At 39.4% G+C, this 26969-nt stretch overlaps 3 protein-coding genes and 2 long non-coding RNA genes across 5 annotated transcripts in view; 3 read left to right on the top strand and 2 right to left on the bottom strand.

Moving 5' to 3' along the window:
- The window catches only part of LOC124288649, a 36931-nt gene extending 15404 nt beyond the window's left edge, over positions 1-21527 (top strand). The window contains exon 3 of the long non-coding RNA XR_006901501.1: positions 21456-21527. This is a non-coding gene — a long non-coding RNA (uncharacterized LOC124288649). The remainder of the gene's footprint in view (positions 1-21455) is intronic.
- LOC124288643 (BTB/POZ domain-containing protein 6-like) lies at positions 1898-5517 on the top strand. The gene is made up of 3 exons (XM_046725214.1): positions 1898-2053; positions 3150-3440; positions 3896-5517. Exons 2-3 carry the CDS (start codon positions 3163-3165, stop codon positions 4965-4967), a joined length of 1350 nt encoding a protein of 449 aa, XP_046581170.1. The 5' UTR covers positions 1898-2053; positions 3150-3162; the 3' UTR covers positions 4968-5517.
- LOC124288645 (BTB/POZ domain-containing protein 6-like) lies at positions 8508-13292 on the bottom strand. The gene is made up of 4 exons (XM_046725216.1): positions 12349-13292; positions 11847-12132; positions 9921-10341; positions 8508-9738 (listed from the first exon to the last, which is right to left on the bottom strand). The coding sequence occupies exons 2-4, from the start codon at positions 11960-11962 to the stop codon at positions 9697-9699; spliced, it is 579 nt and encodes a 192-aa protein (XP_046581172.1). The 5' UTR covers positions 11963-12132; positions 12349-13292; the 3' UTR covers positions 8508-9696.
- On the top strand, positions 12139-15687 carry LOC124288650. The gene is made up of 2 exons (XR_006901502.1): positions 12139-12245; positions 15162-15687. It is a non-coding gene; the product is annotated as an uncharacterized LOC124288650 (long non-coding RNA).
- LOC124288646 (BTB/POZ domain-containing protein 6-like) lies at positions 19201-24945 on the bottom strand. Its single transcript, XM_046725217.1, has 3 exons — positions 24798-24945; positions 21451-21735; positions 19201-20908 (listed from the first exon to the last, which is right to left on the bottom strand). Exons 2-3 carry the CDS (start codon positions 21720-21722, stop codon positions 20686-20688), a joined length of 495 nt encoding a protein of 164 aa, XP_046581173.1. The 5' UTR covers positions 21723-21735; positions 24798-24945; the 3' UTR covers positions 19201-20685.
- Between the last annotated feature and the right edge of the window lie 2024 nt (positions 24946-26969).

Raw genomic sequence — 26969 nt, 5'->3', positions numbered from 1 at the left:
GCAGTCCTTGTTATATGCCCTTATTGCCATGTTCTAGGCAGGGCAACAATAAACACCATCATTCCACGTCATTTAGTATGACGCTGCCGTTGACCAACCACCGACCTTGCACTCTTCGGAGAGACTATCTATCCACCAGACTACAGAGGCGGTCAGTTGCAATGATATTGACACTTTAGTGTTTGAAAATGCACAGCCCTTAAACCTATGATATAAGAATGTATATACACGCTGGATTACAATTGTGGTAGAAATCCACAAGGAGATTGTCCTACTAACTGGGACTCTGACTGTTCCCACCTGTGACATCACATCTATAGCAGCGCAATACACTTTGCCATGTCATTATAACAGAGCCTTTCAGAGTGGAATTTTTTAGGCCACATTGTGTACTGGAAAAAGATCAGAAGGACATGACAGACACCAGGATAGAGCGGGTAACGACATGGTGTCTTCTGATTGACACCTGGTGTAAAATGTATAGGTCAAAGAGCGACACATTGAAACAGATTCATTGTCAGAATCTGTGAAACTTCAGCAGGAGCCGATGAGCACAAGGTAATGTATTTACATTGGGAAATATTCATTCATTCCATAGTTTGTACAAAGTGGATTTTAAAGACGATGAAAACTTCGATGTTACTGACGCTTCTCACACAATTAAGTTTATTCAAGGTATAAGTGAGTGAGTATTATGTTATGCCGTTTTCAGCAATAACCAAGCGATATCACGACACCAGGTATGGGCTTTACAGATTGTACCCAGGTATCCAAAGTCGGGGGTTTTGGCGTGACGAGCGAAAGCTCGTAGCTCAAATCCACCCCACTGTCCCTCCAGGGTATACACCGAGGATATATGATATACTAGGCTAATAAATGCTGAAAATGCTTTAAAATGTGGAAAAACAACAATAACGAAGCACTCATTATTATTGGCAAATTTAGTTGCTGCAAATATATAGCTGATATTCATTTTTCTGTCACACAACATTACCGCTCAATAAGCCAAGATACGTAAGAATGATATTGTGACAGTCGCGTATTGAACAGATTTAACACTCTGAGTGAGTGAGTGCGTTTAGTTTTACGCCGCACCTAGTAATATTTCAGCTATATGGCTTCTTTCGTGTTACATGTAATGTGCAATTGTGGATGTTTTCTCCGTTTTACGTGTAATGTGCAATTGTGGATGTTTTCTCCGTTTTACATGTAATGTGCAATTGTGTATGTGTCCTCTCTGTTACATATAATGTGCAATTCTGGATGTGTCCTCCGTTTTACATGTAATGTGCAATTGTGTATGTGTCCTCTCTGTTACATATAATGTGCAATTCTGGATGTGTCCTCCGTTTTACATGTAATGTGCAATTGTGGATGTGTCCTCCGTTTTACATGTAATGTGCAATTGTGGATGTGTCCTCCGTTTTACATGTAATGTGCAATTGTGGATGTTTCTCCGTTTAACATGTAATGTGCAATTGTGGATGTGTCCTCCGTTTTACATGTAATGTGCAATTGTGGATGTGTCCTCCGTTTATCTTGTAATGTGCAATTGTGGCTGTCTTCTCCGTGCTACATGTACTGTGCAATTGTGGATGTTACCGTTGTGTTACATGTGTAATCTGTTACTGCGGATGTTTCCTCCTTTCTACATATGATATGCACATGTTGCTCTTTCCTTTGTGTTAATGTGTGATTGCAAATGTATCCTCTTTCTTAATTTGCAATTGAAACTGTTTCCTTCATGTCAATGAGCAGTTGTGAAATGTGCCTTCTGTGTCAGTTTTTAATTGCGGATGCGTCCTTGTTGAGTACAAGTGTCATCGGTGAACATGTACAGTCATGCAGGAAACAGTATGACAGGAAACTGGTCGGGGCCGATTTAAATCTTCCTGTTTTACACTTGCCAGGAAACTGACACATAGATGAGTGTGACGAGTCCACCATACACTGTAATATACAAACATGCAGTATACACATCTCTCGCTGAAGAGCACCTACAGCTTTGTGAACACTAGCAACGTTAATGTTAGTGGAGCTGTTCGTCACACAGGTGAGTGAGCATTAAACTTCAAACCATTCGTAATTCGTAGCTGATTTCCATGATCTGTGCAGTATCAGCTGACCATACATTCGTCCGTATTCTGACCAGGGGTCTGTTGGCACCATACCCCTGCGTGGGGGTTTCAACAAAGAGATGAACGTTAGCGATCTGCATCACTTGTGTCTCCTTCTTCACAGTAGACCCAAACGTCGAGACTCAACTGAAATATATGTGTTAATGCTTTATTATTACTATAGGTTTTAATGGCAGAAACCTATAGTAATAACACATCTGAAAAGGCAGAAATATCATCGCTTAATTTGATTTTAGTATCCTATTCATATTCGTCCATATATGCTGCTAAAATCTAATAAACCTCTCCAGTGAACATTCTGGTGAGAAGTGGTTCTCAGCACTCACGCAGAGGCTACAACCTGGATCGGGTGCTCAGACCCGCTGACTGTGGTTGATGGAAGTTATCGTATCCTAAGTGCGTAGATCGATGCTCATGATGTTAATCCCTGAGCTGTCTTAATCTGATTCTTTTACGTTAGGGCACGCAAAGCCACTAGGCAAAATGCGTCTGTAAACATACTGACAGGTGTCAGCCATCCGGATATACGAGAAAAAAATGCATATAATTTAGCGTTTTGTATGTGAAAATGACTGTCCAGTTACGGAAACCGGATTTCCGGACAAGTGAGTAAGTTTACAACGTTGTGAATTCGTTTTAAGGAATTTTCGTTCGGAAGGCGAGTTTTCCGGATATCTGAGGTTTCGGATAAATGGGGCACAACTGTATACACATTTGCATACCACCTTCCTACATCTGGAAAACTGAATGCGGCGTTGAATAACAAACAAATAGAAACAAAAATCAAGAGCACCATATTCCTTCACATCACAACAGTTAATCTGACATGACAATTAAATGAAGTGATATTTACTTCTTTAAGAATTATATGTTCAACTTCGGTATATATGTTGCATGTAAACATATGTGATAATACTCCATTCATACGGAATCATTTGCATCACAACTTAAAAACGTCATCGCTCCATTGCTGTAAATTAGGGCCTATCCCTTGTGTCTGCACTGTTTCAGATTCCATTGAATAATGGCGACTCAAACACAGGTTGTTGGCAAGTCAGGATTTGCTGACAACTGGCAAGCCGGGAAGACCCTTGCAGAATGTAATCTGCGCATGTTCAGTGCTGAAGATTCCTGTGACGTCACTTTTCAAGTCGGAAGTACGAGTCATGTGATCAAGGCTCACCGCTACGTGCTCATCAGCAGAAGCTGTGTGTTCCATTCCATGTTGTCTGGGTCCCGTTCGAAGAAGTCCGACATCATTGTCCCGGAAATAGAGTACCATCACTTCAAACAATTTCTTGTGTGAGTATATTGTGAAGAAAATTGGCTATTTCATTTTGGTGATCTTTGGGTACCAACCGTTAGTCATTGTTTACATCTTCTTTTTTGTTGTTGTTTGTATTTAAGATGTCAGTTGGTTATTTCAGTTCTATATTCATAGTTCTGATCTTTCACGAGATTCTAAACTATGCACTGACACATATATTTCGATGTGTCTTTTACATGTCGCTCCATGAAACATTTCATGTATCCAGCTGGAAAATATGACTGATATTATTCAAAACGGACAATTCTGCAACATAATAGCATAAAGGTAAAATATACCAGATGTTTGAAATCACTTAAACTGTCTCCTTTGAACTAAATGGAACCATACCGAAGATAGCATTTGACAGATATTCTGGGGTTTGATGGTGTGGTCATGAAATAGGCAGACAGAAAAGTTTCTGTCATTTGGTTTGCTTCCTCTTTGGCAGATACCTCTACACCGACAGCACGCACGTTGACGTTGACAATGCACCAGCTTTACTGTACATCTCCAGGAAGTACGCCATAAACACGTTAGAATCACGTTGCCTGGAATTCCTCGAGGAACACCTCTCAGCCGACAATGCCTGTATGATTCTAAAGGCGGCTCATCGTTTTGGCCAAAGTGAGTTGTACCAGAAAGCCTTGACTTTAGTAAAGGATGAGGGTGAAAGATCATTACAGTCCCCTGATTTTCTGGCACTGGGTCAATCGTTGGTGGACCAGATCGTGGAATCGGATGACCTCGTTGCTCGAGAGCATGTTGTCTTTAACGCCGTCAACAGTTGGGCAGAGGCCGAGTGTAGACGCAAAGGAAGGGAGGCAACTCCCGACGCCAAGAGATCACTTCTGGGTGGGACATTAATGAAAGTTCGTTTTCCGCTTTTAGAACATGCATTCCTAAGGGAAGAGGTGAAAACCAGCGGTCTTTTGACTGACTCCGAGCGTCTTAAGATATTCGATTACACAGCAAATTCAGCATCTGACTTCAAGCTGTTTAATACAAAACCGAGAGCAAGATATCACAAAACGCCCATACACTATGTCAAAAGACTGACATCAATGTATAAAGGGTATTCTTGGAAGTACAGTGGCAAACATGATGCCATAGCCTTCTATACCAACAGGAGGTTGATGTTAATTGGGTACCAGCTGTATGGTCCCTACAGCACTACTGGCGATTGTGTGTACAGTGTAACCTCCTTTCTTGGGAACGACGACACAGTCCTAAACTCCAAGATTCAGGACACCGTAGAGTATAAGGTTCGAGACCGCGTTTATGATGTGATGCTGGAGAACCCCATAACCATCACGGCGGGAGACTGGTACACTCTGGCAGTGAAGATAAAAGGACCCATCACACCCAGGGGAGATGGTGGAGCTGAACAGGTGGTGTGCGATGACGGAGTTCAGTTTAACTTCAGGAACTCCAATCACAGCAAAAATGGCACAAAGGCTTACATATGGACAGATACCATCTCTCATCTACCGCCTAGTGTAAAGCTACATTGTGACCTTTGACAACGGACTCAAAATGATTTTGTTGAATTTCGGTTTTGAACCACGACATAGTGTACTTTGATCGTGCTGTCACGGAACAAATTAACCAAGCATACTTTCATTGTTGGCATTGTGTGTATTTACGCTTACTTTAAAAATTACTCTGTCATTTATGTGTAAAGTGGCAAGAGTGTTATCAATGTGTGTTATAAGATCTCGTTACGTGTGAATATTAACTGATTAGATGGTCAACTATTACCTTCCTGAAGGCATGAGTGAACGAGCTTCACCCTGCCGAAAACGAAAATAAGTTCTCACACAAGCCTGCACATTCTGGTGCATTTTGGAGGCACATTAGTGGCTGATCAGTCAGTTTTATACCTAATCTGCAGGTACATGGTACCGGGGGCATATTATTCCCTGACATCTCCTGTGTTCAAGATTTGATACTAGAATGTTTGGACGAAGCTGGATACATTGTTATCATTTGCTTACATTATATAAGATCGTGTAGGGTTTGATAAATGATACCTGTCATATATAGTATGACCAGAAATTATAGAGAATTTTAGGAATATGTTTTATTGGATTTCTAGTATAAACAACCATGACCAGCTATCAAGTGATTGCTTTCATTCAAGAGAGACAACTCCGTTAATCCTTTTTCATTAGTTTGTGGGGGCGGTGGGGTAGCCTAGTGGTTAAAGCGTTGGCTCGTCACGCCGAAGACCCGGGTTCGATTCCCCACATGGGCACAATGTGTTAAGCCCATTTCTGGTGTCCCCCGCCGTGATATTGCTGGAATATTGCTAAAAGCGGCGTAAAACTAAACTAAGTCACCGACTATGAAACCTGAACAAAAGGAGGGAAGGTTGAACTGGTGCTTACAGCATAGAAATTTTAACTGATTTTCTCAGATGAAAGTTCTGTGTGGCTGCTTCCTAATACCCTGAAACAAACAAACTGAAAAACCTTTGTATCAGCGCCCAAAGTACAGTCCGAAATATAACGTGTGGGGTGGCATATCTGTGTTAGGGGCAACGCCCCTCTGTGTATTTGAAGGGAATATGAACAGTGAGCGGTACACAGATATTCTCGAGGGACATTTACTTCCATCTGCTCACGTGTTTTCCAGCAGGACAACGATCCAAAACATCGTTCAAAGCATTCACAGGCCTGGTTTCGGACCCAAATTATGACATATTAGATTGACCAAGCTATAGCCCTGACCTAAATCCAATAGAAAATGTTTGGGGACTTATGAAGGAAAGTGTCAATAAGAAACATCTGACAAATATTGCTGAAATGAAAGAAGAGGTGGTCCGATATTGGGACAGCATGGACCACGACTTTCTAACTTCTTTGATCAGTAGTATGCCCCGCCGCATTGAAGCCTGCATTGCTGCCCATGGTGACTTGACAAAATACTAACTGTTCACCTGTCTTTGAATCTGGAGTTATGTTCTGCTAATATTCACATTTAATACGTGAGTAATGAGTGAAAAAAATATAAAAAATTACAATGTTAGATTCTCAATAATTTCTGGTTGTACTGTAAGTCTTTGAGTACAATGTCATAAACAATACGACTCTCAAACACCACGTGAAATATTAATGCAAATAAAGTTAAACATTTAGTACTGAAATCGTAAATCTTTATTTTAATATGTGTTGTGGTTTAAATACAATTCTTGTGCTTGTAATTAAGATATTTTATTCTAATTTAGTTATTTGTTAGAAAACGTGTAATACAGAAACATATACAAGCAATAAATATATAAATAGGTACTCGCCTCCTGTTGATTACAAATGGATGTCATGTTTGCCACTCTGGTGTATTCATGTACAAAATAAGCATATTACCTGTGTATATTAGCTTACACAAATAACTAGATTATATCTACTTACGGAGTAGATATTCACCCCGAATATCAACTGAATGTCAGCTGAACGATTCGAATGCCCGAATGTCAACTGAACGATTCGAATCCCCGAATGTCAACTGAACGTTTCGAATCAAAGCATCAACCATCTGTAAGTGGTGGCTTAATTCAATGAAGGGGTACTTCTGTAAATGAATGTATAGTCTGAGAATGCAGTTTTGCAAATATCTTTTTGTTATTCGCTTCAATGTAAAAGTGTTTACATGTAACTGCATGTTTCTTCGTGACTTAACATAAACCTATTTTAATGTCAAAGTGATCGCCTATAACAATAAAATACACCTGACGAACATTACATTAAATGAACCCACACCTGGAATGAGTTGATCAAAACAATCACGAAACAATAATGATAGTTATACAGGTAACCTTTTTAATAGGCGATCACATTAAAAGATGACATTAAGGTTCCTGTTACGTCTCGGAGAAACAAGAAGGTACATGTAATCACTTTTTCATTGAAACGAATAACAAAAAACATTTACAAAGCATGCAGTCCCAAAAGTTGACAGACTATAAAAGCTTTCAGAACCTTGTTTTAAACTCATTAACAGTAACCATAAGGATTAAATGAATGCAATGCAATGTCTATATAATGTCGATTGTATGCTCCCGTGTCGTGTGAAGAAGCGATACTCATTTTAGTACGGCAGTTTATCTGGAGAAAATATTCTTGCTGTTGAGGAGCATCTGGGATTTAGAAAATGACACGAGAAAGTATTCTCCTTTCAAATGTATGATGAAGCATCACGATGATATTTTGTTGTTGCCATGGGTGATATTAATTGGGTACCACTGGCGACTGTGTGTACTCGTATCATGTATAGCGCGTTTCAACAGATTCAACCCGGAAGTGATCAAGTTGTGAGCGTGACTCGTAGACCCATCGATTCCAAAGTTTCGTAAAGATTTCGATTGGACACTTGGACGCCCTTGCATCGATTCATACGTTACAGTACGTTTGCGTTCCATTTCACGCAGTCATACGTATATTGTAAACTAGCCCCGCTACGGTGGACAGATAAGCAAACCCATTGCACTTTTATTTGTATTGTATTTATGTTTCACTAGCACATCTCACCCGTGCAATTGTCACGTGTATGCGTTCTGGTGATTGTTTCAGTTTGCCTTAGTTGCATTTCGACCACCGTAACAAGGGTAACATGTTAGGTTCACCACATTACGTCATAGTCATAATTTATGTATTGCTGTGTTTAACAGTTCTACATACATTAACGATTTAATTCATTTTGGCTATTTTCTCCCAATAGGCACGTCTTGTGTTGCTTATTATTTAGACGGGGTCTGATTCCAAACAAAATGACACGGGCACTGCTGGAATATTTATCTAAATGTTCATGAAAATTATTATTGCTATGTACCCTAATATAACCAAACCATATTATGAAGTCGCTGTGTAAATGTCAATGCAACTAAGCGTAACGAAATCCACTGTTCAGCGTGGATCTAGGATCCCCTTGGGCACTGACGTATCTGTATGATTATTAAACAGCAATATGATATTGTCCTTGTATATATCTCTGTTGATGTAAGTGTCTCATGAGTATATGCTAATACCAATACATGTTTCGAATAATATACAAAACAAACACAAAGATACAAGCCACAAAGCATTTAATTCAACATTACTATCATTGGACCTTGCACAACCAACACACGAACGTGATTCAAAGTTCAAACACATCCTGCTCCTGATGGTGATAACATTTCCGCAACAGACTTCCATACACTGTCCACATCACAATATTGTTCACAGTCCAACTTGGCCTTTGAGCTTCAGGCTATAAGCTGTTCACATGACCGTTGATAATATAAGTACTTTCAGGATTTCCACACAGGTCTATCGTTCTATAGCGCTTTTTCTTGCATGCAGAGTAACATGTTCTGTATTAATTAGTGGTAACGAACTACGGTGATGAGACACTGATGACGAACTAAAATTAACAGAAATCACTAAGGCGATGACGAACAAGACTTGGTGGTCCCTTGAGCTCGTTATAAACGTTATATATGTCGACCCGAACACTGGTACACTCCTCTGTCGTTCATTCCTCAGGAATAGTAGTCGCTGGACCTTTGGACGCTGGAAACCAAGATTTTATGCCCTTGTTCGGCACTGATTGTCAAAGGATACATTGTTCAGTGGACATCGCAACATTACGATTGGATCTATAATGTCGACTCTTACATCAATCAGCGGATGCACATGATAATATTCTGTCCCAGAATTCAGGATAGGTATCTACCTGTTCGTGTAACTTTTAATAGCTTTCTGTTTACATTTGCTCATAGGGTGATTACATTTGATGAAATGTACATATTACTGCAATGACATGCTGTTATGTTGAAAGAGCTGTATTTGTACAACGATTGCAGTTCAGGTTCAAGTAAGACAATATATGAGAGATGGTATCTGTCCCTGCGTTACACGTGTACCATTTATGATTTGATTGGAATTCCTGAAGTAGAACGTCACATTCTCCACGTCACATACCACCTGCTCACGCCCTCCTGTTCCACAACGCGTGTAATGTCCTTGTATCTCCACTTCCAAAGTGAACCACTGATTGGCACTGATGGCAACCGGCTTCTCCCACAACACATCAAACGTGTCGTCTTTAACCTCATATTTCTTGGCATCATGAATCATCGAGTTCGTATCTGTATCTTCGTTGCCCAAGTAGGACGTAACAGTGTAAAAAGACACACCAGATGGCGTATGGGGGCCATACAGTTGATAACCAAGCAGCATCACATCTTTGTTGGATGAGAAAGAAATACTATGTCTACTCGCATTGCGTACACAGGGCAATGTTTCTGTTCTGTATCTGTGGACATAGTACATGGGTAGTTTATCATATGCAGTTCTCTCTTTAGCATTAAATGGCTGGATGTCATTACTTGAATTGTCTCTGTAATCGAATATCTTAAGTCGCTCAGAGTCAGACAAGAGACCACTAGTTTTCACCTCACCCTCCAGAAACGTCGGCTTTAAAAGGGGAAATCTAACCTTTATTAAAGTTTCCCCAAGGATGGATTTCTTGGCATGAGGAGTTACCTCCCTTCCCTGACGTCCACACTCTGCTTCTGCCCAGCTGTTCACTGCATTGAAGACCACGTGTTCCCGTGCCGCAAGGTCATCCGACTCAACGATCTTATCCACGAATACTTGACTCAGCGCCAGAAATCCTGATGTCTGCAATGACGTTTCACCTTCGTTTTTCACTAAGGTCAAGGCCTCCTGGTACAATTGGATATCATCGAAACGATGAGCGGCCTCCAAGATCACACAGGCGTTGTCAACAGTAAGGTTGATCTTCAAGAAATTTAGACACTTTAACTCTAAGGCGGTGATGTCATACTTTCTGGATGCGTACAGAAGACCCGTGGCGTTGTCGGCGTCAATATCTGCGTTGTCGGTATAAAGGTATCTGGAAATAGACAGACATATTCAGGAAACGCATTGTAAAACAACGTCCACCTGACCATCACCATCACTTAGGCCTTGTATCAGACAAGATAACAATAGTCTGTGTACCTATAACTTTGAAGAAACTTAACAAACAATACCTAAATCTGATGAATAGTCGGATTGATAGGTCACAATCCATTAGGAAGGGTGTTTGCCATATGTTTGTTAATACAACTGTTAACTGTCAGTTTATCACGCTTACCCAAAAAAACTAAAAATGATGGCAAAATGTATTGACAGAAAGCAATTCAATACAGGCAATTACTGAGTTCCAATATTACCACTGTGTGGACAAGTATAGTATGACCAGAAATTATTGAGAATTTTAGGAATTTGTTTTTTATTGGATTTCTAGTATAAACAACCTTGACCAGCTATCAAGTGCTTGGTTTCATTTAAGAGAGACAACTCCGTTAATCCTTTTTCATTAGTTTGTGAAGAGTTATCCCCCTTTGTTTACTTGCTAGCAGACGACATTTTCAGTGACCCTCAGTATGGATGATTTAGAGAAGAAGAAGTTGATTTTAGAGTATTATAACAAGGACATCAGATCAGCTAAAGTGATTTCAAGTAGAACAGGCATCCCTTTGTCCACTGTTTATCGTGTTTTGAAAAATATTGCAAATGGATATGGCACTGAGCACCAGGGAGGCGCAAGTAGGCCCAGAAAATTGACTGTCGGTGACAGGAGGCGGCTTGGTATTCTTGTTTCTAAAACCAAACGAAGGAGTTTAGAAAACTAAAGGCTGGATATGGTTGATAGAGGAACTGTGGCTGTCTGTAAGGAGACAATTAGAACTGAGCTGCATGCAACGGGTTGTTTTTATCAGTTCATTGTATGCAGAAGGGATGAGATATCCCTGTCCCTTTTGATTGAGGGCTTCTGTCTCCGGATTTGAACTGCTTCTGCAAGATTTCTTTTGGTGAAGTCCTGGTAGCATACAGTGAACTGATAAAAACAACAGATTAGAGCACTCCAGCTATCATTGCTAATTAATCTCATCAGCCATGTATATTTTGTTTCTGCCTCTTGGACCATTGGCTTCCTCCTATTGTCACCACATTATTACCACCTTGCCTTGTTGTTGTTGTTAATCCCTTGATTCATACCTACATGTTGTTATTACTTAATCCCTGTTCATGTATATAAGTCTGTTCTGTGGTGTAGTACTTCACTCTTGCTTGACAACGGTATAAGAATCCATATCGAAACGTCTCATCATATATAATAAAAGAAGTTGTTATCCATAAACAATCTTACTTTCTTACTAGTCACCAACTTCTAAATGCCAATCAAACAGAAAATACTAACTGTTCACCTGTCTTTGAATCTGAAGTTATGGTGTTCTGCTAATATTCACATTTAATACGTGAGTAATGAGTGAAAATAATAAAAAAAAATTACAATCTTTAAATTCTCAATAATTTCTGGTTGTACTGTAATAATGTCGCATTAAAACTTACAACAGAAACTGCCTGAAGTGAGTCGGCTCTATTTCCAGAACACTGACGTCGGATTTCTCCGCCAGGGGGGCCAGTAAACATGGCGTGGAACACACAACTTCTGCTAATGAGCACATAACGGTGGGCCTTGATCACATCACCAGAACTTCCCACTCTGAAAGTGACGTCACACGAATCTTCCGCATGGAACATGCGCAGATTACATTCAGCCAGGGTCTTCCCAGCTTGCCAGTTGTCAACAAACCCAGTTGGTTGGGTGCTTGCAGCAGCCATTCTTATGGCAAATCTGCAACCATAAATATCAAGATATATTAAACAGGAATCCAATGGCTAATACAGGTAGATGGATGAGCATCGACAACACGTGGTGATTGTCAGCTGAATTCATGTCACTAAAGGGTATGTACAAGGTTAGGGAGTAACATAACATGTCCATGTGCCATATAAACAGAATTATATTTCTTGTACGGACGTTTGAGGAAATATTAATCAATATTAATACTTGAGGATGTTGGAAGGGTTTTGTTGCTGTTATTCATTTCTGTTTACGACGGTGGCCTTTGTTACACGACTACAATACGAAATACATTAACTTCACACAAACAAATAAACAAAGCACTAAAATGGATGGCTATTTCTGTATCATGGCAAGTTACAAATTCTTCATAAACCCAGAAATGCACAAATATAAAATGACAGAAATGTTCATCATACAAAAGGTGGACGAGTAAATATGTTTGTAGTTGACTTGCATGGTTTATCCATGCCAGTACACATGGTTGACTTTATTGTATTCAAATGCATTATAAAATATAATCTTGTGCTGTTGGCTGTACTCCTTTACATTATCTCTGCATTGCGTTTGCAAAATATAATATTATTTTGATATATGTTGTCAAAACACGTCACAGATGTGCTTAACTGGAGTATAAATCAGGATTGGTCACCAACTTCACACTGAACAGACATATCTGGGAAACTTCTGATCAAGTACAACGATATTGTTTATTATAACAGTTAGAGTTTGTTAGACACCTTGCCGTCCTAACTGTACGAGCTCTTATTGCTAGTGTAGTATTCGGTAATGCTAGAAAGGATATATACAACGTCTCTTTAAGGGATTACAACGATTTGGGCAGATTCTATGTTGTCTGAAGGACAAAGGAGATATAAAATCTATAGGGTTGGCACACTGAAAATCAGTGATGACACCAGGCTTAAGCCCGTCCACTGATGCTCCGAAATCGACTGTTTATATATGTCACGCACTTGCGTACTGGACTTTAAATTGTGTAATTTTAAATCGTTACTTCCAAGGTGAAGTAAGCCCGTCCTCTAATGCTCTGAAATTAGGCCTGTGTATTGACAATTAAACTGTATTGCAATATATTGCTATTCCTGATATCCGTGTTGCGATACGTATTGCGATATATTGGGAACTCAAGATTTTGACAGTGAGTGACACTAATTGTGCATGTCAATCCTATCTTCTACATTATATGTCCCTAAACATATATGTTGTGGTTCAGCAATCTCAAAATGAGGTTGCACAATCAGGGATTATCTTTTTATACAATTTATTGTATCACAGTTGCCGTTTTGTCATTGAATAACGAAGGAAATCATTAGATGTGACTGAAATTCTGTGTGGACTTTAATTTAAACCATAAAGCTAATCACAAAAACTTCATTTTTGTTCTTTGATCAGTATACCAGTTCTCAGAAAAAATATTGCAATACGTATCGTTTGAAAAACGTATCGCGATATACCGATAATACCGTGCTGTCCTATCTGAAATCGACTGTTTAAATATGTGTGACAACATACATTATCTTCACTGTTAACTAACAGAGGAGTAAAAGATGTTTCATCATATGTCCGTTTGCACATTACATGGTCTCTTTAAAATGTACACCCGAAATTTAAAGCCCACGCGAGTATTACGAGTCATGTCTAGCTGGTCAAGCAATACACCTACATGTATATACCATGGTCGATGCCATTTTCAAATCAGTTTTAACATCACAGAACCTCTCCACCTACCCATTGTGATAACATGAGTTAAATGATAGATGACAAATAATACATATCAAATCCATGGGAGTTGCATATCAGCTTCATGAAAAAAATATTCTATATTCTTTGCATTTTATGAAGGTACAAACGCAAAAGACGGTGTTCACGCTGGGTAAATCAGCACCATTTCTCTAGCTCCCGTCCCCCTAGCCCAAGGTTGTTACAAGCCACTAATTAGTACCTCTACCCCCTCGCGGGGCGGTGGGGTAGCCTTGTGGTTAAAGTGTTGGCTCGTCACGCTAAAGACCCGGGTTCGATTCCCCACAAGGGCACAATGTGTGAAGCCCATTTCTGGTGTCCCCCGCCGTGATATTGCTGGAATATTTCTAAAAGCGGCGTAAAACTAAACTCAGTTAGTCAGTCTAGCCCCTCGCCTGGCTGTTCCGTTAGCTGTACTCACTCCCCTGTAACTGGAGTAACTGCTATTAAGCTCGTTAGCTAGGTTGTGAATAGGTGACTACCAGTACTTAGGGAGATAATAGAGAATCATGGATCACTGATCAGGAGGAAATGTTCATTAAGCAGCTGATGGTTGTGAGAAGGAAACGCTGAGGAGGAGAAGGTTGTTGTTTTAACTATTTCGGGGTGAGAAGTTTTGGAGTGTTGAAGTAGGACAGATTGCTCTTATACAATAGCCATGCCACCAGAAATCCAGTATGATTCTGTAACATGGTGAGAAAGTGGAGATTGTCGAAGGTGCCGTAGGTGTCGGTAAATCGCCATAGATGTTACTTGCACTGCAATCGGAAGGAAATGTTCAGTTTTTAAAAGAAATAACTCAAGTGTGTAAATTATTTTTTAAACGGTGGAATGATAATGTGTGAAATATAAAGAGAAATAGGTAAAAAATCAATAATTGAAGTTTTGATTCATGTTTGTTTAGGGTAATATGAAACTTCAAAGTGCGACGCGATTCTCTTACTTAGGAATACCTAGAACTCGCCTACATGTGATGACACCGATCACCTGTCTCAGTGGAAAGGTACCGCCTGTGGCGGCGATAGTTTTGGGAGAGCGCGATAAAAGGCTTACGACATGCCGTTAGCTAGGCTGGTTGTGTATGGCGGAAGGGAGATAACTCCAACACTGTATGACTCACTGTGTTGATGATGATTCAGCAAAGTCTTTACAAATAACACGGTTGTTATCTTGTGTAGCAGCAGATAGGTGGATTATAGATTATAATGAGCTATCATATTACTGGCCAACTGAACACTGTATGTGCCATCTTTTGTCAGGTGATGCCTCCTGCTCATATTCACTGATTCACAGCCTGGTAACAAGAAAGACTGGATCCAAAGGATCGCCCATCTGGATACGCGGGCGCGTGCTGGTCTAACACATGGCGATCGCCTGCTCGCGCTTGACCACGCCTGTCCTTAAACCTGACACATGGCAAGCGTACATTCAAACTCACCTCAAGATGGACAATCTGCTTGTACAGTCTGGGACGTTGACCGCGCTTACTTTACTTCCTGGTATGCAGCAGCGACAGCGCTTCTCAGTCGATACCCGACTGAGTAGCTATATATAGCAGCGCATAACAAGTGGAAACGTGAAAAAACCGGAATGTTAGTTATTTTCATGCTTATTAATTTGAACTTGTCCGAAGTAACGTGAGAGATTACAAACACATTCTCACAATTCAATCGAGAATATTTGTTCAGTCCGCTTGTCATTCATTCTACATGATGATATGCATAAGGTGTCAGAATTTGTAACAATCATTCGTCGATAAATGAAATACAATCCTTGAGTATGTTTTCAATGTCCAGTGCCTTGGCAATATATTTTCTATATGTTTAGATTAGTTCTCTCTGCAAACAAAATCAATGAAACTCCCCAACGAATTTACAGTTATGTGATGAATGATCGATAACACACTTAAGACGCACTATTCACTGATTACAGGTATCAGTGATGGAATTGTATGTTTCACCAGTGGCGTCGTATATGGTACCTAGTGTACTTGTCAGGGGACTACATTAACACAAGCTACAGGCTACAGGTTTCTGAAATTCGACATTTAACAATACACAGTACCAGATAAATAGTAAGACTAAAAGTTGATATAAAAGAAAAGGTTATACGTTCTCTCTTTCTCTCTCTCTCTCTCTCTCTGTCTCTCTCTCTCTCTCTCTCTCTCTCTCTCTCTCTCTCTCTCTCTCTCTCTGTCTCTCTCTGTCTCTCTCTATTAAAAAAGAAATATATATTTAGTCTTACTATTTGTCTGGTAATGTGCAATGTTAAATCATGTCAGAATATATACTGTGCATATATTGATGTTGCTTTTCAAAGTATTACACATACGAGATTTGGAGTTTGACATTCTGAACTACACAATATGAATATACTATCACTCGCTAATTTTAAAGGTTGTCAAGCGGTATGAGAACAGTATCTCACCTTTCGAATAACAACAGTTTACCACCTTTCTGATAATAACAGCTTATCGCCTTCCTGATAATAAGAGTACACAACCATTCTGATTACAGTATACCACTTTTGTGATAACAGTATATCACCTTTCTGATAACAACAGCATAACATCTTTCTGATAAAAACAGTTTACCACCTGTCTGATAACAACAGGTTGCCATATATCTGATAATAACAGTATACGACCTTTCTGATAGAAAGTTACACCTTTCTGATAACATCAGTATATACCACCTTTCTCATACAGCGTATCGTCTTTCTGATAATAACAGTATACAACCAATCTGATAATAACAGTATACCACCTTTCCCGTAACAGTATACCACCTTTCTGACAATAACAATGTATCGCCTTTCTAATAATAACTGGGGCGGTTGGGTAGCCCAGTGGTTAAGACGTCCGCTGGTCACGCCGAAGACCCGGGTTCGATTCACCACATGGGTACAATGTATGAAGCCCATTTCTGGTGTCCCCTGTCGTGATATTGCTGGAATATTGCTAAAAGCGGCGTAAAACCATACTCACTCTGAGAATAACAGCGTATCAACTATCGGATGATAACAGCGAACCACCATTCTGATAATACAAACAGATCGATCTACCAAATTCGGATACGATGGCATGTGTCAACCAAGTCAGCGATCCTGACCACCCGATCCCGTTAGTCGCCTCTTACGACAAGCATGGGTTACTGAAGATCAATTCTAACCCGGATCTTCACGGGCGCTTCAACAGAAATCGACCACCAAACGTATTTACGTGGGGAAATATTCACTTATTCAACACGTTGAACAATGATATTTTCAAGACCATGAAATAGTTCCAGTAAAGTCCAATTTTACTGGCGCTTCTCAAAAGAATTGCGGTTATGCAGGGTATAAGCCAAGGGTATATGACATGCTTGGTTATTGATAATGAAATATAAATAGTCACATTAGTGCCACTACGCGACGTCATATTTGTGAGTGTTCTCCTTCGATACATGCACAAAAAAACAGTAGTCATTATGACTACTAAACAAAGAATTATAATCCTAATTTGGTTACTTTTGTAAGGCTGACCATACCGAGTAAATTTACAATACACATAGCATGAATATGTCTGCGACGGTGTAACTCTATCAGATGTGTACAAACGACAAACACAAATCATTTAACGTGATTTAGCAATTTGATTTATTTGATTAACTAACGTGTACACTGGAAACTGCGTCCATCAAACAAGTTCACTTGTACACATATTAATATAATGTTTATTGTACGGAACGTTTGGAACTATTTTGTATCACTTTTGAGCAAGTAACTGGGTAGAGCGTCACACAAAGTATATTCGTGGGCAATATCGAAAGAAACCAGCTCTCGAAGCTATCTTAGATAATGATTTCAGTGTTGCTATATTTTGAAATCTCTTCAGCCGAACAATAATGATTTCCCATTGTGGCATACATTCTTTTTTTCCGGTGCCGCTGTGCCGGTGTCCTCCCATTTGTGAGAACTCCCAGTTGTGAGACACATTAATTAATGGTTCAGTGCACATAGGTGATGTTTCCACATCCCCACAATGAAAGTGGGATCAGCCAGGTTGTTGAAGAGTACCCACAGGAGGCATAGTTCATTGATGAGTTGATTAATGAAATAGATTATCAAAGATTTTATTTACAAAGAAGAAATAGTTCATTAAATATTTTATTTATTAAGAAGAATATTTAATTATGATAACACATTTTTATTGACTATTATGAAGTTTGAAAGTCATTTTGGTTTAAACATATTTTATTAGCATTATCAAAGTGTTTATTTTTTAAGGACATTTACTGGAGTATGTTAATCAATTTATCTTATAAAGTTTCATTAAGACTTCCACAAGATTCAGTTACATAGCAAATCAGTAATTAGCTAGGGTTAATCCATTCTATCAGACAGGGGAGTATGGTGTGTTTTCTTTGTTAATTACCTACTCCACTGTCTCATAACTGGGAGTCTCACAACTGGGAGTTCTCACAAATGGGAGTAGACCTACATAACCTATCTTATGTATGTTTTGGGATTGTATCGCGGGGTGTGCATATTCCCGCCCGGTATCATCTGTACCAAATTCAAGGGAATTTACGTTCAGTGGATAGTTAAATTCAAAGTGAATTGCCACGCAGAAACCTATTTGGCACAATAAGGATTTCAGTAATGTCTGATTCAGCAGGTTAGAATTTGACTTTTGTAAATGGGAAATACACCAAGAAACGCAAATGTGTTGTCACAAATATTGTTAACTTTATGCATTAGTTAGTGAAATGTATAGAAATGAAATAGCTGATATACGTGCAAGCTGTGGAATATCTCGAGGCGTTCCCGTACAATGTTCTATTTTTAGATTTATTTACGTATGAGTCTTGCCAAGATAAATGGCAACGGGAAACATGCCTTTGAAAAGTAGTCTCGTCCTTCTCCGATTTCCTGCAGTTTTGATAGTCGATAAAGAACATATTATTTTTGAAAATAGGATATCACACACCTTGCAATTGAATAAAAATAAAAATTACAAAATACACACGTAACAACCTATAACATAAGAATGTGAATGTTGGTTTGAAAATGCGCTATAAAAGATGCTTCATTTCATTTCAGGGTGTTCACTATTTGCCTCCGACATAGAGGCAGAAGAATATGGATTAACTTATATGCGACTGTGTTAATATGTTATTGGTGGGTTAAAAGCTATGTAAGCGTCGTTCTCTCATGAGATCCGATCAATAGAAAACACCCGTGCACGGTGGTAAATTAAATTATGTCTGTAACTTGTAACTTAAAATAGCTGTGGGAGAAACAACCCACACGACAAAATAACGATTTGATGAATATTTTAATTCAAATCATACTAAATGACCACGCTAGGTCTGGAAAAATATGAAATACCAAACCTGAGGTGAACGAGCAATTAAAGAGTATTTACATCAAACAACATATATTCAGGCCTATTTCTCACTCCTAGCTTGACCATGACATGTCTAAAATGAAATCACTACATCGCTGATCTACTCATTCTTATAAGGCCATTTCTCAATGTACTTTGCACCAAAAGTTCCTTCATATTTTCCCGACCTTATGTTCACAGTGACCTTAACTTGGCTCACATCAACCTTATCTGCAGAAGCACTTAACTTGCATTAGTACTTTCTAATCGTTTTACTTTTCTGCAGAAACATTAAACACCTTTCTAGCTGAATGTTTTAAAGTGAGAAGCGGCTCGAGCGACCTGATTTCATTGGTACCATTATATTTTTCCCACATAATATCTAATTGTAATAATAAAAGCTTCATCAGATCCCAAAAGTGCTGGGTGTAATGGAGAAAACTCCAGCGTACACTCTATTTAGAAAGCGGCAACATTAAATAGGTTGTAAAGAATGTAACCTATATACGAAACAAACTTTCAAATATTTTGATAACTCCTGTAAATAAATATCTATAACTAGCTGTTCCATGAGTGCTAATGTTCATGCAGTACGATATAGGAGAGATGGAATCTGTCCTCTACTGACGCTGGTGTTATTCTCACTGTGTGTGGAGTTTCTGAAGGTATAACTAACACCGTCAGGACATGACAACTCTTTCTTTCCATGTTGTCCCCCTAACGTTCTCATGCCGTCTATCAGAACTACCAGAGTGTACCACTTTCCCGCTGTCATGTCGACAGGCTCCTCAAACACCACATCAAACTCTTTACTGTTGACTGTGTACTGGACCCTATCCTGAATCATGTTCTGGAGAACATTTTCCTCGTTTCCAAAGTAGGTGGTGATATAGTAGGTAGTTGTTTCGTGCCTCCTTTCAGGGCCATACAGTCTGTATCCACAGAGTATCAAGTTTTGGTTGCTTTGGAAGGAAATTGCGTCTTTCCTGTGCCCACTTGTTTTCCACCCAATTCTGTTTTCGGTTTTAAACCTTGTTATGGAGTGTGTTGTAGAATGCGGAATATTTTGCTTTCTTTGCTTGGTGTTAAAGGGTTTCACATCATTGTCAGGGCACCCTATATACTCCAGGATCCTGAGACGCTCCGGCTCAGTCAAAAGACCACTGGATTTAACGTCCTTGGACAGGAACGTTTGATTAATAAGAGGAAATCTAATTTTCAGGAAAGTATCTCCAAGTATTGTTCGTTTGGCTTCGGGAGTTACCTCCCTTCCCTGGCGTTCACACTCTGCCTCTGCCCAGCTGTTGACAGCATTAAAGACTACATGTTCCTCCACTATCATATCATCTGACTCCACGATCTGATCCACCAACACTTGGCTCAGTGCCAGGAAACCAGAGGACTGTAGTGACCCCTCAGCTGTATTTTGTATGGAGACCAAAGGCCCTCTGGAACAACTGGCTTTCATCAAAACGATGGGCAGATTCTAAAATCACACAGGCATTGTCAACGTTGAGGTTTTCTTCCAGGAACTCCGTACATTGAGATTCCAAGGAGGTGATGTCATATTTCCTGGAGGCGTACAGTAGAGCTGTTACGTTGTCAGCATCAACAGTTGTGTTGTCCGTGTAAAGGTATCTGAGGAAGATGTTAAAAGACAAAATAAAAACCATTCCCCTGATACGGACAGGGGCTTTGAGCAAGGGGTAGCCAGCAGCCTGGACTGCGCTTAGAACCTTCTTCTCGCTGCCCCACGCAGTAATATTAGACGGTGAAAATAGCGACCGAGAGAGAACGGATGACGGATTACGTACAGGATATGACCTGTACGTAAAGTATGACATTATAGAAAAGGAATCAGAAACTGAATATTATACATTAGTGAGTGAGTGAGTTTAGTTTTACGCCACACTCACCACTATTCCAGCTATATGGCGGCGGTCTGGAAATAATCGAGTATGGACCAGCCAACCAGTGATCAACATTATGAGCATCGATCTGCGCAATTGGGAACCGATGACATGTGACAACCAAGTCAGCGAGCCTCACCACCCGATCCCGTTAGTCGCCTCTTACGACAAGCATGGGTTACTGAAGATCAGTATTCTAACCCGGCCCTTCACGGGTCACATTATACATTAAATTTAATATTGTGTTAATATGTCGTGATTAAAACCTACAATAGAAACTGTTTGAAATCGTTGGGTTCCATTTCCGGAACACTGACATCGGATTTCTCCGCCAGGTCGCCAGTAAACATGGCGTGGAACACACAACTTCTGCTGATGAGGACGTAGCGGTGGGCCTTGATCACGTGACCCGAACTTCCCACTCTGAAAGTGACGTCACACGAATCTTCCGCCTCGAACATGCGCAGATTACATTCAGCAAGGGTCTTCCCAGTTTGCCAGTTGTCAACAAAACCCGTTGATTGAATGTCTGAAGCCGCCATTCTTGTGGTAAATCTGGAACGATATGTCCCAAAATTACAACTTGAAGATAGTTATATCAAACACGCGTTATGAAGCTAACACAGGTAGATGGGAGGAATCTAGGTAGGCGAGCACTGCCAGCGCGACCATGAAAGGGTGTGTATAGGCATCGTCAACAATAGACATATAATGTGTTCCCAAATGTCTATATATGTCCCATATAACATACAGTCGAGCACCGTTGTGTCGAACTCTGATAACTCGATATCTCGGTTGTCTCGATATAACATCTCGGTCCCGGCAAATTCATCATAATTTATCATTATTCAAGCTATTTTAACTCGATACGGATGTCTCGATACTTCGGATATCTCGATATAATGTCATGGTCCCGACAAGCAAAATTACCCTTTTAACTCGATATTTGCAAAGAAATGCGATATTCACCTACCTTTCATGGGCAAGCATCCCTCTGAACTGAGGGAAGTACTGATCACTGTTACGACTAAACACTACTGATAACGGATTGTAGTTTCGAATCAAACATACTGAGAATCGTTTTGTTTTCTTTCATAGTGATAGGTGATGATATACCCTGGTCGGATGTCTCGAAGTTCGGATAACTCGATATTTTATTTTGGTCCCATGAATATCGAGGCAACGGTGCTCGACTGTATGTGTATAACTGAAGGGCGATAAAGTTCCTCTTTCTTTTTCCGAAGCAGGCCTTTGTGATAAGACAAAACTAAACTAAATGTACTACATCAACTTAGGAAAAACACTAAGTTATTACCTTAGGCTAATATTTCCCAAGATCGACTTGATGGTCTCAACATAGCCGTGAGGTGGGCATAGGCGTTGCAGAATCTCGCATGGCCAATCACATCCGTAAAATTGGTACGATGGATTTCCTGCTCTGTGCAATCGCATGATGCTGTGTTTGGGTGGCCTTAGTTTCCTTTTCATTATACGGTGAATATTTCTGCTCCTTTCGGCATACGCTTAGAAATACATGACTGCTTGACGTTTTGAGAGGACCACTTTTTGTCAAAATTGTCCAGGGAAGTGAAACAAACAGTTACAGAAAGGATACACTATTAAAACACATAATTTCTTTCAGAAGACACGAATCTACGATCCTCTAATACTGTTACTGCAAATATATTGACCTGTTTATTTCATATTCAGCTGGCCGGATCAATAGACAATGGTATCCCGACATGTTCCATGTTGCGCGAAGGACAAAATATCTTTGAAAACCATATGAATGGAACACAAGCCACTCACACAAGAAAAGGAAACTAAAGAAGTAATCAAATATCGCCTGACGCAGTAATTCTGCCATTTGACGCGACGTAATGTAAACAGACAATCTACTGACCGATATACCTAAACCTACCCTGGTGTGTTTACTGATTGTGTTAAAAAGAGGCATAAAACGTTATGTAGATGTAGAATTGCGTCTGCTATGTACGTTTGCTGCATATAATAAACATAAAGAAGAACGCTGCATATGATATACGTAAAGAAAGATGCCCGGTCTCGTCACATCTAAAATCATCTTCAGGTCTGTTACAAACTAACAGATGGATCGACTTGATGTTACGCACTTGCGTAATCGTCAGTGACCTCAAATTGCGTATTGTTAGGTCGTTACTTCCAATACGTATAAGCCAGTATCTGACGATCTAAACTAGACACTTATGCCAAATGTAAGCCCGTCCACTGATGATCTGAAATCGTCTTCGTAAATAAGTTACGCACTTGCATACTCGTCGCAGACCTTAAATTGCGTCTTGTTACGTCGTTACTATGTATAAGCCAGTCATCTGTCGATCGAAACTAGACATCAGCAGCAATTTAAATTGCATTTTCATTTAACAGAGGAGCAAAACATTCTTCACCATATGTTTGTTTGCATTGTACTTGGTCATTTTAAAATGGTTACCTGAAAGTCTACACCAGTATTATAAGAAATGTGTAGCTGGTCAAGCCATATATCAACTTATCATGGCTGAGGAAGTCTGTTCATATTTGCATTTCAAATACGTTTCTACATTGTATGAAACGATAAAACATTCCGTTTCATTGTATGATATTGCCCGCCAAATAGCTTGAATATTGCTTAGTGCAGCGATAAATAGAAAATCAATGGATGATATAGTTTTATATATATATACATACATACATACATACATACATACATACACATACATACATACATACATACATACATACATACATACATACATACATACATACATACATACATACATACATATATATATACATATATATACATATATATACATATATATGATAATTTTCAGCCGTAAATCGAGAGGTTAAATAATATAGTTTTATGAATTGAAAACAAAATATGTATATCTTAAAAGGTTGTCAAATGTAGCAATTGAGAGGGTCAGTGACGTACTTGAAACTTCACTGTAAAACATATAGTTCGAGATTTTAGACTAACAGAATAGCCTAACAGCCTAATAGCCTTCACCTAACAAGTATGATGTCACTGAATAAGCAACGCACCAAACAGGACAATACTAAGGTCATTTCAATTCCACGGAAGGCGATTTCGTATCGGGTGTAACAACATGAAACTTCAAAGTATAACGCGATTCTCCTACTTGGGAATACATTCGCCTACATGCTGTGACATCGATCGCCTGTCACCTGTGACGGCGATAGTGTTGGGAGAGCGCGGCAAACGGGTTACGACATGCCGTGAAGTAGGCTGGTTGTGAATGACGGAAGGGAGGTAACTCTAACATTATATGCCTCACTGACTTGGGTCGTTTATCGAGTCAGGTTGTTATTTTATACAACAGCAAAGCGTCCACTTATAAATATGACATCGAATCATGTTACTGACCAACCGATCGCTGTATATACCATCTTGTGTCAGATCATGTTACCTTCTCATATCCGTTGATTCACGGCATGGTAACAAGTAAGACTGTGTCACAAGGGCCGACCTTCTGGATTCGCCGACGTGTGCTGGTCTAATATATAGCGACAACCTGTGTCTCACCTTACTTAGACACACGGCAAGCGAATGTTTGTTGGGTAACTTAACTCACCTGAAGAGGAGTAGACAATCTGCTTGTACAGTCTGGGATGTTGACAGCGTTTACTTCACTTCCTGGTATCTATATGATACTGGGAGACTATATAATGTTGTATGTTGTATGATATATGTTGTAGAATATCCCTGCTGGTATGCAGCAACAACAGTAGCTAAATATAGCAGCGGATAATAAGTAGAAACGTGAAAATGAAACGGAATATTAGTCATTTTCCTGCTGTTTAATTTGAAGTTTTCCGAAGTAGCGTGAGTTTACAAACACATTCTCACAAAACTGTCGAAAATATATATGTTCAGTCCGTTTGTCATTCTTTCAACATGATCAGATTCATGTGAGAAACGAAAGGTTTCACAATTTGTGGCTTTCATTCGTCGATAAATGAACTGCAAACTTTGAATATGTATCCAACGTCCAATGCCATGCCATGCCATTTTATAGTCTATAAAGGTCTTTCCGCAACCAAGGCCAAAGAAGATCCCCGGCGGATATAGCTTTTTGAGAAAGGGGTGAGTGCACTCTTGAAAAAAGGGGTGCACACTTCATTTTCACGGGTGTTGTCATAACCTTATAGGACAAAGGGGGCTGGGGTATTTTTTATTTTATTTTATTATTTTTGTTTTGGGTGGTGGTGGTGCTGTGTGTGTGTGTGTGTGTGGTTGTGTGTGTGTGTGTGGGGTATGTTAGTGTATCGATAATGCATTTAAGATGCACTATTAATCGATTACAGGTAAGGTATCAGTGATTCTATCAATGGTGCCGTATTTGCTACCTCGTATTTTGTCCACGGTAATTCTGTTCAGGGGGATTAGAAAGTCTGCAATTTTCTAAAACCAACAACTTAACATTGCACATTACCAGTAAAACTAAGCATTAATTTTTTTTTTCAAAAATATACTATATATAAACAGTCTATATAGAAAATCGGTGTTTGTTTTCACAGTATGCGAGTTTGAAATTCTGAAACTACACAATTTGAATGTACTCATACTTTCTTAAACCTGTAAAGCGTGTTAATGAATGAGATAGTGTTTGCTCAAGTGTTCAGACGTTCAAGAAAGTCTATGTACACATGGCACCAGCACCGATCATCCGTGTGTACGTCATTATTGGACACCTTATCACGATATATATGTACAGTTTACTACTCATGTGAGTGCACCATTCTAACGCTGCAACGAGGTCAATTCTGTACAACTACGTTTATGGTACAAATTTAGAACTACTGTGGTATGACAACAGTGTACCACTAATATGACCCCGATAATATACAGCTACTCTGATGGCAACATAGTACAATGCTGTGATGGCAGCAATATTCCTCAGACACCTTCATCCTAACAGAATCCATTTGAAAAATTATGCTTTACTGAAGATGCTTAAACTTAGACTTGACAGGGACTCTAATTTTAAGAAGTTATACTTGAGAGTATCTGCATGAAATCATATATGATACGTCTTGTCAGTCCATTTGTTTGTTTCAGTGTAGATTTGAAACTGTTGTCAACGGACTCAACCAGCCTTTTAACACATGTTTTGCCTTTTACGCCCAATGAGTCGAACAATCGGGGCTGGGTATTCTCTGGATGGATATTTAATAAATCTGAGAGATTCACCGAAGCTTTGTTGCGTTATAATTGGAGTGAGTGAGTTTTAATATCGCCGGTTAAAACAATATTCCACTTATGTCACGTCGTGTAAGCTGAAACTGGTAAAACCCGATGTGATGCAAGTCTAAGACCTTTACCACTTTTGAGATACAGACGAGCACATCCCAAAACTTCCACATCCCAATACTACCACACATTGTTAAAACAACAACTCATCATCACCCCTTTTTAGGTAATAGGATAGCCCGGGAAGTGCATTGAACTGAAACAACGATAAGGATACTTCACCTGACTTAGCAGAGTAGAGATTTTAGTAGAGAAGAGAGCAGTTAGTTAATAAATCTGAAATGTGTATACTATAAAATCGTGCATATTTCATGTAAGCAAAAATTGTAAATTTTGCTTTCTTGTTTTACCTTGAAATGTTGTTGATTAAGTTCATAGTATTGTGAATATACAAAACATAACTTTTGCAAGCTTAACGTTAATGAGTTTTGAAATTTTATGTTTATTGCTTAAAAAGGGGCTAACAAGCTAAACAATTCCTTTTAATTCTGAT

This window comes from Haliotis rubra, unplaced genomic scaffold (assembly GCF_003918875.1).
Source record: "Haliotis rubra isolate DU_JTF1 unplaced genomic scaffold, ASM391887v1 Scf421, whole genome shotgun sequence".
Taxonomy (NCBI): Eukaryota; Metazoa; Mollusca; class Gastropoda; order Lepetellida; family Haliotidae; genus Haliotis; species Haliotis rubra.
The sequence above is the reverse complement of the archived record's forward strand: the minus strand, read 5'-3'. Positions and strand labels throughout refer to the sequence as shown.